This window comes from Pinus tabuliformis, chromosome 6 (assembly GCF_031772625.1).
Source record: "Pinus tabuliformis cultivar Carrire ecotype Pingquan chromosome 6, CPIR1, whole genome shotgun sequence".
NCBI lineage: Eukaryota > Viridiplantae > Streptophyta > Pinopsida > Pinales > Pinaceae > Pinus > Pinus tabuliformis.
Genome location: NC_142292.1, coordinates 295,271,931 through 295,287,365, shown reverse-complemented (window position 1 = coordinate 295,287,365; position 15,435 = coordinate 295,271,931). Strand labels below are relative to the sequence as shown.

Sequence of the window (15,435 nt, the reverse complement as noted above, 5' to 3'; positions counted from 1 at the left end):
TATAAAATTGGCGTTTTGAATACTTTTAGGTTTATAACTTAATGATCATGTCTTACTTCATCAGGCCCCCCAGGCTATCACTACATCATCCTATCCTTCCTAATCTCTTCCGCTCCCATCCTATCCGTCCTCTACTGGAGTATGCCATGGCGTCAGTTATACTGACCTTACCATTCATAAACTCCAAGGGTGACAGCGTTGGCTATACCGACCTGATCCCTAGTAGGCATCTGGCAATCATCATCACACGTCTAGGGGAGCGTGACTCGCACAGTCCTCCCATGACTCCAGGGTTCGGAGGATAAACGGTGGGCAACACCTCCACCCCTCCCAGTAGAATCAGGGTTAATACCCTATCATGGAATCTTTTTGAGCCTTAATTGTTCTGAAGTTTCTGTCATCACGTGGTCATTGGTAACGGATTTTATCTGCAATCATAAACACTTGTCCATGCATTTATAACATGTGCATTACTATTTTCAAAAACACATAGCTTATGTATATTTCATACATGTCATCTAAAGTATAACATACCTTGCCATAATCTATTCATGTCATCAGCTTTCATATTACACTACAATCATTCTTTCGTGTATTGTTTGTGCATAAAACTCATGACTTTAGATTGCTAACTGACACTTGGTATTTGATCTTACGAGCACATATCGTTATGTTTCAAACATTCATTGATCTGTATGTGTTTGCTCCAGTAACAACTAGCTGGGTTATTGTCTTACTTGGTAACAAAATGCATCATATGGATAGTCATTAGCAAAGACAAATCTCAATTCCTTCTTTTTAACAATAATGTCATTTGTTGTGCTCTTTTATATATAAATTGTTTGAAATACCTAGCTCAAAGTATGGTATGCAACACATTTGGGGAACATATTTTGTACTCAACATTTCCTTTAACAATAATACACCGAACACTGCTCTATGTTTTAATGGTAGTACTCTTTCAATACCTTAGCCCTATAGGTTGAATTGATGCTCATGGAACCCTTGCTCAGGTTGTATTCATCACTTATAAGAATTGCTAAATTAGGTCTGAATGTTGCGTAGCATCCGTTCCTATTGACTGCAGAACAGCTCGGTGATCAAAGATTTCTAGGTGCCTCCGAAGACGTATAGCTGCAATCCTCATGGCCTACGTTTCTGGAAAAGCTATTTGTAACTGTAACCAGGCCATTGAAAAAGAGTGCATGATTTGCTCTCTCCAGAAGACTAAGCTTCAATCTTGTAGAAGGAACAAGTTGAAATTGGAAGTAATCCCCTTGTAGAATTATCACTCGGTTGAGCCTTTGACTTCCATTCCATTGCCGTAAGAATAAGTAGGGGAAACTGTGAATAATATGCTACTGGTGCAGTGCATGCGATACATGCATATGTAGCTATCATATGCATGCATCGTATGCATGCTAATATTCTCGTGCTCTCTATATTAATGATGGGTCACTACACTCATGTAGATCCCAAGTTGATGTGAGTACCATCAGAAGGTCTTCTACTATTGCTTGGTGTTTTAGTGTAATATCCCGCCTGGATATCTTCGTTAAATTACAGGGAATTTCCTTTATAAAATTTATGTCATTAATTTTTAATCAAAACTCCACAAAGATTACACCAATATGCACCAGCAAATAAAACCCAGAACACGGCAACGATAAAATATTCGGCAAAATACAAAATGAAACATATGCAGCAAATCCCAACTTTTATTATTAGTATAAAATATCGATATTACATGGCCATACGAATAACTAGAGAATAGCTGAGATAAACCCTCAACTTTTGCAAACTGGATCCGGCCTCACAAAGTAAAATAAAATAAAAGGTCACTCAAGATAAGGATAAGAGGAGAAATTTCTAGAGCAGGAAATAAAATAATAATAAAAGTGCTTCTAGAAAGCGAGAGAAAGATCCATCAAGCCTTTAAAAGCAGGGAGAATAAATCATTTGGGACATCTTGGAGTTGTGATATTTTCTTGTTGGAGAGTGTAATGACCCATTTCAATCTATAAGCAAAAAAGTATTAGTATGCATATGATAGCTACATATGCACACATCACATGTCTTGCACTAGTATACTTACTAAATAATTAAGAAAAAATGTTTAAATGTATAAAAAGGGGACTAAACACCTAAATGATCCAGAAGAGAGTTATTACCTAAAACCCGACATTCAAAAAATACATATGAAACACTTCATACTTATAAGGTGTTAAATAAAATTTATAATTCCAATCATTCTAATATAAAAAATGGTCATTATAAAGTTTAAAGTTATAAGTTAATTATTGTTAATATATATATGACATATGTATATAAATATATATTTATATAAGTTAAAGTTTTTAAAGTAATATCATGAATATTTGATAACTATTGAATCTGTTATTATAATTAAAATTTTTATAAAAGATAAAATATTATTAAATTTTATAAAACATAAAATTATTAAAGTTTAGAACATGACAATGACTTAAGAATTATATGTTTATCCTCACCTCACTCTACACGTAAGGTAATCTGCCAAATCAAATCTGAAAAGGGCGGTGACTGCCTAGTAGGGTTATTTATCCCAAGCACGCAGAGATAGAGAGAGGAGATTTTTGCTGGAAGAGGAGGATGAGAATGAGAATTTAGAGATCTAAATCAGAGTTGGGATTACATTACTCTTGAAGCTTTTGGGCACGGGGGACCGAAATACTCCAATTGGGAAATGTTTTGGAGTTGAATACCAAGACTGTACTCATCTTGGCTGGGTGGTTTCGGTCTTTTAGTAATAGAACGGGAGCGAGAGCAAATTGGAATCGTCTTCAAGCTGATTTCCAGGTATTCCTTTGCACTTACTTTCCAAATTCTATGTCTGATTCATGATAAACTCAAGGCAAATCAAGGATGTTGATATAATTGTCAAGATAGATTTATATTAAGTAAAATGAGGACCTCGCAGAGAGGTTTTAGGAACGTGATCCTCAACCTCAGCAAGCCCCGAGACGAAAACCCTTGGGTTTCCTGTTGAGTTGGACGAAAATCCAACCCAACACTGAGGAGAATTCACCCAGAAATCTCATGGAGCTTCAGCAGTATTATTGGAGATCAGATCTGCAGCTGATCCGAAGATTGGAGTGAAGATTGTTACTGCTCAAACTAGCAAGGGTCCTAGGAGGGGATCTTATAGGGCAACTACTAGGTCAAGGGCAACAATGGAGCGATAGCCCACTGTCACCTCAGCTAAGGCTCCCTGCTCTTTACAGACTTTCATCGATGGGAGGAGACTCGGTATAATGAGGATCATGAAGATGAATGGATCAATGATAGGGTGAAAGGTGATCCTAGAAGCCTATTCACAAGAGAGGCTCAAATATATGGCTAGCTTGCTTGGAAAGCAAGATGAAAGGCTCTCTAGGAAGGGCTTGGGAGAATCCCAAGGGCTAGGGTTTGAGTATATGACTTATCAAGGAGATTCCTAGACCCTAAGATCCTTGTGGAAACTTGGATACCAAGTGGTCTTTGTGGAATTATCTTCAAAAGGTTGTGGGACCACACGAGACCAAGTGGACCTAGAATTAGGTCAAGGGGATGGAATTTATCAACCAAGGGTGTGCTTGACCTAATTGAGGGGGGGAGAAAGGGATTAAAGGAGAAATTTTCTTTGAATTTGATGCAATAATCCCAATGAGGTCACTAGCCAAGGGAAACCTAGGGCAAGAAATGGTCCTCGAGCTAGGGCTTGCAATATCTCAAGATCCCACCGTCGGATTTGCTTCAAATTTGGAGGGCCTCTAGAGCAAACTCCAACGCAGTTGTGGACCAAAAATCGAAGTATTTGGATGGCTAGATTGTGAGATAAGTGATGCCCTAGGTGACCTATGTAGGCTAGGCCTAGAAAGAAAGAGAGAAGGTGCAAAAAAATATGCTTTAAGGTGATCACCTATGGAGGACCAGTGCCTAATCCTTTGGGAGAGATGGAGTCATGGAAGATCAAGAGTTTGGATTTATTTCCACTTGTCAAGGAGGCCTAAAAAGCAACTTTGTTGGGCATTAGGGCTTAATGGAAGGAGCTTCAAGGTCTTTATACTTCGTTCAACAATATTTGGTAACTTATCAAGACAAAATGTCTCTAGGAACATTCATTCATTCAAACATGGCCCATACATGATATATCATTGTCTAAAGATTCAATTTCCCAAGATCATGAATGCAACAACATAAATAATCAAAATAGCATTAACATGGTACTTACATGTAAGAAGAATATATCCAATCATCAAGATATGTCAATCATAGAAGCTCCAAGGAAAACAAGATTAACCAAACGTGTTAGGTCCCTATACTACTAGTGTAACCCCCTATTGTTATTAGTGCAAACCCCCTTATTGTATTATTGTGCCCATATAGTCCCCATGTTATTATTATGCCCCATAGAAGCCCACTATTGTTATTTTTGTGCCCCTACAATATTATTGTTTTGTAGGCTCTAATTGTATTGGGACCCCTTAGACTCCTATATATAGAAAAGAGGTCTTCTCATTTGTATCATCCAAGAATTGTTCATTTGTGTAATGTAAAGGAGGTTTCCCCCTCGAAGAGGCTGATTTTGAAATCGTTGCTCTATCTTTTCTTCTATTTTGTGAGCTAGTTGCATAACAATTCGAAATTCATCCATTCATCCCAAAAATCTAATCCTGAAAAGATAGCGAAAATCTCACAAGTAGATATGATCCAATCCAAGTGATGATGCTAAAATGAATTCACACCACTTGTATTTATACACTTCTAATGAGTTCAATTTAGCTAATTAGGCCTACATTAGCCCCTAGAACAAAATAATGTGCAAAATAACCAACTTTTGGTGACAAGCCCACCAAACTAGCTCATAAACAAAAGAATAAGCCTCTCAAGAGGTCGAATAATCAATAGTACATGTCGTTGGGCCTTCTAAGAAGCTTGATGAAGTCCATAGGTGCCATAATGAGAAATAGGACTCCTAAAAGTAGTGGACAAGGGGTTATGTAATATCCCTTCCTAATAATTTTCCCAAGGTGAGGAGAAAACCAATTTTGGCAATTTTGATAGTTTTGGCTTTAGGAAAATATGTGGGAGAACTTAGGAAAAGGGGGTCGATGTGCTTTTAGTGGATTGTGGGGGCCACTCACCCACCCAAAAATATGCACCCCATGAAGGCAATTCGAATTTCCTAAGTGGGGATCGAAATATTTGATGGGACCCACATGGGGCCCAAGGGAGCAAGCATAAATAGGATGAAGTGAGCAGCATTTGGGGCTTTTTGATCATTTGAAGAATTTCATTGTTGCTTTGGCTATTTAGCTAAGCTACAAAGTGTTGTTCAGCACAAGAGCTTCCCAAGGAGTGAAGCTCATCCCTCTCTTCGGTCGACTTCAGGTGCCACCCTAGGAGGGCTTCCATTGCCCACTTTGAATTGTCATCTTGTGGAGGAAATTTGGAGCAGTATAGTCAGTCATACACCCAGTTCAAACTGCAGATTGGAGGGACTGCGTCATCCTCACTCAGGACTGCGTAGTCAATAGGGCATTTAGCTAGGGCTGAATTGATTTAGGGCAATTGTGTATGGGTGTTAATGGTAATAAAATTAAGTTTTGCCTTCATGATCCTTTTACTCAAAATCTAGTCGTTTTCATGGTGAAACTTCCCCTAGGAGGGTTGACATCATCCTTCCCTAAATATTTTTGTACCCTAGAAACCCTAACCCTAGCAAGGGCTTCAACTTGAGGCTTAATTAGTAAACCCTTTCTTTGACTCATATGTGCCTAGGAATTCCTTTGTTGCTACATATCAATAGACTATTCCATAATTGAGCCATTTTCCAACATTGACTATCACTACCTTAGCCTATGCTTTTTATCACCTTGAACCATATAACATAGAGTATCCTCTTAGGTGTTCATTGTGAAGCCTCCTTTATGGTGAAACTCCACTAAAAAGCAAGAGGAAGATTGTTGAGGTGACAGTGGCTATCTACCTCATTGTTGCAAAAAGATCTGGCCTTTGCCTACTAGATTTTGAGGCAATAGTGACTAAAGTCCTTATGATCTCAATTAAATAAATAATCATTGAATTTAATTAATGTTGAAACTAAATTCAAACCATAGCACCAATCACGCAATAGCTGAATATTAAATAGCAAAATAATAAATCAATTTCATACATACACAAGTAATTACTCTTTCAACGTTAGTTTTTCATTCCTTCGAGAAAAAACTTGCAAGGAAACCTTCAGAAGCTGCCTACTAAAAAACAACACTACATGGTTATTGAAATCGCCCTAAACTGAGCATAATGATCTTCCTGAGAAGTATGGCCTATTGTATAGGCAACTACATAGACTATATTGAGACCTTTACAAATTGTCCGTGCAACTATATGGATCCATACAGTCCTATTTGTACAACTATACATAACCTCTACAAAACTAAACACTACACAAAAATGCCTCTTTCCTGGTTGCCTACTCTCTCTCTCTCCTCTTTCTCCCTCTCTCTCTCTCACTCTTGCTCTCATTCAACGTGCTCAACAACTCAAATGCATGTTCAAAACTTCCACCTTGACATGTCTCCATAATTTTTACTAACATCAAAACCCAAATCTATTTTTGAGTTTACTCCTAGTCTAAGTCATGCATGTATGAGATACAACTTTTTAAACATAAGTTCTTAACAGCTAAATATAAGACTTTCACTTGTTTTACCTTAGCGAATTACAAAATAGAATCACTTTTAGAAAATATATCAAATTACTCACATGTTCATAATAAATCTGTGTAGAAGATTTTGTCTGAGCTATAATTCTCAACAATGTGAACTATCGTTGAGGATGGGATATGGCTATATCATTGATTTGGACTTTCTTAATGAAATGAGACCATATTAGGTTCATTCCTTCCTTTGTAGGAAAATAGTTGGTGATCTAAGCCTTTCATATATAAGATTTGTGGGATAGGAACACAGGTAACTCATTATCTTGGATAACCTTTATAAATCTCAAAATACTTGAGCAATCAATCAACTCTCTTATTCCAGTTTATTAGATGATTTTGTATGATTGTTAGTATAAGCTAAAATTGGATGCTCATGGACCCTTGTTTGGAAGGATTAGAAATTATATCCTTTCGTAAGCCATTTATCAACAATGAAACCAAGGAGCTATATGCAAAGATTCATCCAACTTACTCAACGATAGACCATCTTATTAAGAAACAAGTTGCATTAGGAGTTGTCAAGGCCCCCCCGCTCTTGGAGCTCACTTTGGAGGAGAGCATGATCTCAAAACATTTCATGTTGCTGATAGACCATGAAAGAAGAAGTCAGCAATTGCCAGTGGCAAGAGCCTTAAGAAAGCCTAGTAGACGATAGAATTACTTGTCTCTTTAGGTTTGAAATCCAGATTCTATTAAGTTAGAATTATTTGTTTTTATTATGACCTATTTTGTAAACAGTCTATGATACTTGAAGTATGAATTGTGGACTCCATATTGCAATTCTTTGGTCATGAATCATGATGCCTTGTTTCACTTCACGGTTGACATATCTGCTTCAATTTGTTGATGACAAATGTCATCTGTTGAAACTTGAAGGTTGATGTTATGGTTGATCATTTGATGACAATGCTATCAGCTGCTATAACTTCTATATGGCTGACGTTATTTGTGTACTATATGATTGATGCTGTAATGATTTTCATTAATCTACAAAGAAAATCTATGTTTTCATATTTTCTGCAAATAATTCACCATTCCACATGTTTTTTTTTAATATGTATGCATCAAAATATATTAAAATATATATTATATAAAAAACTTTGCCAAAATGCTTCACACCCCAAGTCTTTTAGGAAGCTTCTGCTTCACTCCCCCGCTTCCCACTTTGCACTCTTGCTTCACTCCCACTCCCAACGGAGTCATGATTGCAAACAAATGAATGATCCAGCATGAAAGCACGAGTATGTGAGATATGATCAAACTGAAAGGCATCTCCATCCCATTGAAATGGCATTGTCAGACAATTTTTCATCAGACATATACTATGTTCAACCTGGGAAAAGTTTCTGCGTTTATATCTGATCCAGCTAACCAGATTTCAGCCAGGAATACCTTTATAGGGAAAAAATAAATAATCTTGAGTTTTCTTCATTCATCCTCAGATGTTAAGAAAGAGAGATCTAATGGACCATCACCCAGTCCCTAGATCCTTTCCCTTTGTACATCTCCCTCCCATTGTGGCCGCCCGCACTTTGATTCGAGGGTTTTTCCATGTTTTAGCATATATACTTGATGTTTTTACTTTACTTCTTGTTCTTTATCTAGGAGACGTTTTGGTGCTCCTGCTTTGTGTTGACATCATTGTTCTCAGCAGTCCCACTGAACTAGTTTTGTGGTCATTCATTGGACATTAATATAATTATCTATTATTTCAAGTTGGAGCAGAACGGTGATTCTAGCCCTCCCTGCTTATGTCAGAAGGGGGATCTTATGTCAGCACTCTTTGGCTTCTGGATGTGACAAACCTAATGCACGTGTAATTTTATTTATGATGAACCTATGATGTATTTTCCAAAAAAATTAAGAAAAACTCCGCCATTTCAAAACCTGATAGGAATTATTTCTGGCTTGTTACACTCAACTTCTACAGATTTTCAAAATGAAAGAGAAACACAACAGATGAAAGTATCAAAATCTAGTTTCTAGGCTATACAAATTCGTCTTTCAATTCTGACACATCAGAAGTTTAATTTAAACACTCTATGTGAATAAGAATCCAGATCAACTTAAATATTATTCTAAGCTCAAATTAATAGAGAGAGCGAAATTTTAAAATGCCAATTCAGAAATTACCATTAATGGCTAAAGTTAAACAAAGTAGTCTTCAGATTAGACTCAAAAACTCATTTACAACAGTCCAAATAAAGGAGGCTAAAATTAAATAACTTCAAGATAAAGAAATCTTAACTGCTATTGCTTACAAAGGTAATAAGTGAAGATCAAGATGATTCAAGTTTTACAAAAATTGAGGAAGAGTTCTCAAGAACATACCCTTTAAAAAAATTTGGGGCATTCCAAAAGCTCTGAGTTGCTTCCACCAATGCTGAATTTGAAAAATTCATTGGTGATGCTACAGCAGAAGTGACTGCTATTCTTCCTTCACTTGCAGATACACTATTACTGCTCTCACTTGCAGATATTGCAGATGCACCATCATTATCAACAGATAAACAAGAGCAGTTACCAGAATTGGAAGCATGGCCTGGATGTCCTTCAGAAAAGGAAATGGGTGATTCTACGATGTTTGTCCTAGCATCTTTAACAACTAAATCCTCTGTAAGAAATAACCATATCATTAGATAAATTGTATCTCATGCTTTGAGAAGGAACAAATCTACCAAGTTCAAATTTCTGAAACCACAAATAAATATCTTTGCCAAAATATATAACAGACACCCAAGTATAATACCCAATGAGACTAATCAAATGAAACTACATTTGAAATCGAATGGGACCCACCCAAAAATAAGTACAGTAATATCTGAAAATTATACAGAATATCCTCAAACAATACAGTAAGAATCAAACTTTTCTTAAATACAAAATTAGAATTCCTTGTATTTTATCTTTTGACAAATCAAGCAGTTTCGTGATACAATGTGATAGGTCAATCGTGCAAGTTGAAGGACTTAACAATCCATATAAGAGTCCAGAATAGACTAACTCCATACCTGAAGAAACTGCAAATGGTAAAAGTTCATTCCAAAGATTGTCCAAATATGGGCACAAATCTTGTTGAGAAAAATGGTACCAAGGAAGTGTTTCTTAGGCATTTATCCTTTTGGCCTAGGAATACACATTAATATCCTTTTGTCTAGTGACATTATGTGTTTTATTAATGTCAAAGAGCTCAAGTACCTTTTATGAGTTGTGTACCATGTATTTTAATTTATTAAAGTCATGTGTGTATTAAAGTGACTTTTATATTTTAAAAGTCACTTTATGACAGAAAAGTGACCATGGTAACTAAAACATTAAAAGGTACTAGGAATGTTATTAAGTGAGGGTGTCAACATGAGAAAGGGGTCAGAATGGGGGCTTGATCTCAACCATTGATCTCATGAGCTGAGATTTAATCTCAGCCCTTGATCATTAGGTTTAGGGTTCTCAGTAAAGGAAGACAAAAGGGAGGAAAAGAAAAAAGGAGGTTAATCATTCATCTCTCAGGGACTTGAGAAGAACGTAAGGGAGAGCTAAGGAGGAGTTCGAGGAGCAAGGAGATAGGAGGAGGAGAGCTTTGAAAAACTTACAGAAGAGAACAAGAGCCATCACCAACAGCAGTTCAAATTTCTTCTCAGCAGGACCGAGTTTAAGTCTTCAAGGGAGCTTGAAGTTTGTCAAGGCAGGGACTGTCATTTGTACCTCACATGTTGAGTTACTTCTCAGCTTAAGTCAGGGATCTAGCAGCTCGAATTTCATCTCTTTCAGCCTGTTCATATTCCTGTGATTGCCAGCGAGATTCACAGGTTAGATTCAGCAATAATCATGGGTCTGTCTGGAGTGGAAACCTGTGAGACTTTTGCAGCGTTTCTGGGTGTGGTTTTGCTCATATTCTGGGAGGTAACAGCCACCAAAAAACCTGTGCATATACATTGAATTTGAGCCTGAGTTTCAGAAAAATTCGTGACAGTTAAGAGGCATCACTTCCTGTGTATAAGTAGCTGTTCATAGGTCGAGATTTTCGCTAGAAGGAAAGAGGACAGTGTGAAGTTAAATATCAGTCCAAAAATTTTAGAGTTAAGAGGACCTCAGAAAAGTTTCTTCAGGGAAGAGATAAGTGGAACTTCTTGTTGTATTTTTGTTGTAAGTGGAACGAACAAGGTTTGTTCTTCAAGTAAAATACTCCAAAAGACTTGGAATATGTAGATCTCCATTGAAGATACAAAATTATATATTAAAATGTATGAATAAGAATGATGACACAAATGAGAGTGAGGGGGTGGCTTATATACTAGGCAGGTGTCTCTTCATGGAAAGTCATGTCCCATTTAGACATACCTCTTCAACACTAATTGCTAATTAACTAATCATTATTACAATTATCATCATTATATTTAATATATTTGAATAACATTCCCTTCCTCTTCAAAAAGCTTTGTCCTCAAAGCTTGTTGATGAAAAGGTTTGATCTCTTTTTCTGTTTCTAATGTCTTCTCGTCTCAAAACTGTCATCTTTGTTGATACAAGTTGATATGATCCTTGGAGTGATATATAAAATTGTTGCACGGATAAAGGCTATGACCATCCTAAATTAATGTTTTGTGGAATCTTTCGATTACTAGAAACTTGTGATGAATCGTTATCACTGCACTGAATTGTACGCACTTCAGTATCCTTCTAAACATAAGTTTCTTGTTTTTGTTTTGAGAGATACAGATATGCAGACTGATTAGAATGTTTGCTTTTGTGATTCGGATGTAGATAAGGAGTTTGTCTTTCCCTTATCATGTGTGGGGCAAGATTTAGACTTACTTTAGGTTCTGATGTCGTTGAGTTGGTTACAAAATCTTCACCTGGGTTTTTCATCGTTTGAACTGCAACTTCTGAGTATGTCCTTACTTCAGTTGGGTTTGGATTTGTCTGAATTGTGAGATTAATGGGATCTGTGTTTGTTTCCTTTTCTTCGACTTGGACTGTTACATCTAAAGACTTTCATACTTCTTTCGTGAGTAATTCTTCTAACTTGTTTTTTAATGATTGCTTATCATCCTCAAGTTTCTTAATTTGAGTGAGTAGACTTTGATTATGGTTTCTCAGACGTAAGATTTCTTTGGTTTCTGATTCATCAACCTTATTTTCAATGTCTTGACTTTTAAGCTTCTCATCTTTTAGATCTCTGATTTGTTCCAATAACCTTTGGTTCAGATCTTTTAAACGCAAATTTTCTTCTTCCTTCTCTAATAGAATCTCATTGAATTTCTTCTCGACACATCCCTTTTCTTCTTCTAGTTTTTTCTTTCGTTCATTGGACTTCTTGACCTTCACAAGTAATTCTTGGCTATGGTCCCTTAGACACAAAATTTCCTTAGTCTTTTTTTGTTAAATTTTGTTCCAGTTTTGCAAATTTTTCCTCTCGTTCTGTCATTTGCATCAGTTCATCATCTTGACATTCTTCTGCACTAAATAATTTTCTAGATGTTGGGCAACATACTTTGCAATTTTTATGAATCCAAGGATATTCAATGTATGTTATACCAAACGGAAATTTAGTCCAAAATAATGATTGTTGTATGAAACTCATATTGACTTCCTTCATCATTTTCGATTTGGACTCCATTTGTTCGTTGAATACTAATTATTTTGTGTTCGTCCAAGAACTTAGGGTTTGTAAATAACCCATTTTTTTCTTAATTTGTATAATTGTGTTTTTTTTTAATTTATTTTTTCTAATACATTCCTATTTTTTTTATAATGTATATATTGAATTTTTTTTCTTTTATAAAATAGATATAACCTCTCTTTCTTTTCTTTTAACCTTTAATTAAAAAAAAGTTTACTTTTTATTTTTATTTATTTTATATATATATATATATATATAAAGGCTTTGCGACAAATTGAGAATCTCTCACTATATAACGAAACGCTTCGATTACGACGACAATCAAGTTGACAACGAGTTGATGGCCAAAGGCCAAGATCAGCGAACCTAGCTCCGATACCAAATGGGACGAACAAGGTTCATTCTTCAAGTTAAATACTCCAGAAGACTTGGAATATGTAGATCTCCATTGAAGATACAAGATTATATATTAAAATGTATGAATAAGAATGATGACACAAATGAGAGTGAGGGGCCTACTTATATACTACGCAGGTGCCTCTTCATGGAAAGTCATGTCCCATTTAGACATACCTCTTCAACACTAATTACTAATTAACTAATCATTATTACAATTATCATTATTATTTATATTTAATATATTTTATTCATAACAGTAAGAAATTTCTCAAAAGCATAATAAAATCCTCCTTGAGCACTGATTAGCTGCCAGTAAACTAATTTTTTCAACAAACCTTAACCATGAACAACCATGAACATGATGAACAAAATAAATGCAATGCTTCCACCAAGTGTGCATAATCCTATAGACACATCAGTAAAGGACATGTATCGTGCGCATAAGCACAAGAAAGAGCCCCATTGAAGCAAACAAACATTCAAGTTTGTTTGCTTCACCCATGAGTCTTAAGTGTAAAGGACATGTATCATGCACATAAGCACAAGAAAGAGCCCCATTGAAGCAAACAAACATTCAAGTTTGTTTGCTTCACCCATGAGTCTTAAGTGCAAGGCACAACCTGAAGGAATAAGAATCTGATGAAAAGACACACTACAATGACATCAATAGAGATCTCAGCAGATAATTACAATGAAAGCTCCACCATCATAACAGATCATCACATCTTCCAAACACTTGTACAATAACATATTGTGAGATAGGAATAAATGGGAGGTCAAACATGTAGATTTCAAGAACACAACATTTATTGCAAATTTAGAAATTTCACCTCAACCTTCTGGTTTCATGGATCTATTTCCTATGAGCTTCTAGCCTTAGGGCTGATCTGAAATATTTAATTGCAGAAACAATATTTCACTTATTTTCTACCAAATTTCAGAAGGCAGACAAAAGAATAAATACCATTCAATGTACCTGAATTCCACAAAGATACATCCCTTCATGAACTCTTTCCAAGCATATAACAAATCCCAAATATCTTATTACAGCAGATTAAAGCAACAGTAAATCTGCTCTCTTATCTTCTAGATATGTGTTAAAATCACTTAACCAATTTTCTCAAGATCTACGTCGACAATGTGGTAGCTGACCCACGGATCCAGATCCGCTCAAAAAGTACAAGGGAGAGATGGCAAAGACCAAGCGGATGATCCTCGACGGAGTGAAGGATCATGTAGTATGTCACATCTCAAGCAAAGGGACTGCCAAGGAGATGTGGGATGCCTTGTCCACGCTATATCGAGGATCTTCCGAGAAGCGGATGATGTATCTAGAGCAGAAGATGAGATTCACGCAGATGAAGAAGGGGGAACGCATTGATCCGTTCCTTGCAAAGCTTTAGGAGACCCGAGACAAGTTGGCAATTGTGGGGTCAACACCTCAAACTACCAAGATGGTGAGGTTGGCCCTGAACTCAGTTTTAGAAGAGTGTCAAGTATTTGTTCGGAGCATCTTGGGCAGGGAGAAATTGTCAGACTAGGAAGTAATGTGGGCCGCTCTTCAGCAAGAAGAGATGAGGAGAGATTTGGTCAAGTGTAAACTTGATGGCAACAACAGCACTGGTTTGAAGCCCAAGGAAGAGGATGAGAATGCAGCCCTCACATCTAAGGGGCAGTAGGAGCAACAAAAGAAGAAGAAAGATATTTCGAAGATCAAGTGCTTCCGGTGTGGTGAATTTGGTCACTACGCTACATAGTGTCCTCTCAAGAAGAAGGACAAGGACGAGAAGCATGATCTGAAGGTTGCATCCGCACAAATCGAGGAGGAGTTTGCCATGATCGCCCAGAGGTGGGGTGATATAGAACTGTAGTTCGAAAGAACTGCATATCAGCAGGATACTTGAGGAGTCCACCTCTTGGATTAATACCTTTCTACGGGAACCCAGATCAGAAGTAGCAGAATGGACCAGGTCAATTGATACAGAGGAGTGTCGGTGTGACAGTTGTAGTGGCTAGGAGCGCTAGAGACTGAGAAGCGCAGAGCTAGAGTTGGCAGCAGTGCAATTGGCATAGAGCATAGTCAGCAACAACGCAGAGGCTTCAGAGGGTCAGCACAAAGGCTTCAGCAGTCAAAACTCCAGCAACCAGATGCATCATACTGAACACTAGTTCAGTAATTTTGGATGCTTTTCTGTTGTTGATGCAGTAGCAGTAGCAGTTGGAGAATGTTGTAGTGCAGATGCAGTATAGGCAGTGGCAGTGCCAGCAGCAACATGGATGCAAAATTTGAGAGGGATTTGTTGTACAAATGCAGTGTTGGCAGTGGCAGGGTCAGCAGCAGTACAGATGCAGCGTTTGCGCAGTAGTTGGTGGGCAACAATGTTAGACATCAGCGACGCAGAGGGAGATGTTACAGAATAGAGTGATGCTTCTGAGCCACTGATTAGGATCTAATCTGGGTCGTTGGTTCTCAATAGAAGGATTATAAGAAGAGGCTTGATGGGCATTTGAAAAACACATCGAGTGGAGATCAGAAGATCGAATCTCTGAAACACAACAATTGTCAGGAGAGAAACTCGAAGGGATCTTTTGCAATGAGGGGCAGAGTTAGTATTGGTGGGGAGTTTTCCTGGGCCGGAGAGTACAAGGCAGAGAGGGCAGAACGACGTCC

General features: G+C 37.1%; 1 protein-coding gene across 3 annotated transcripts in view; it reads right to left on the bottom strand.

The window, feature by feature from the left end:
* Positions 1-15,435, bottom strand: part of LOC149258492 (alpha/beta-Hydrolases superfamily protein) — a 323,185-nt gene that overhangs the window by 122,178 nt on the left and 185,572 nt on the right. For all 3 annotated transcript variants that reach the window (XM_089415429.1, XM_089415431.1, XM_089415433.1), the window contains exon 4: positions 9,077-9,359. In XM_089415429.1, coding sequence (XP_089271555.1) covers positions 9,077-9,359 — 283 coding nt within the window. The remainder of the gene's footprint in view (positions 1-9,076; positions 9,360-15,435) is intronic.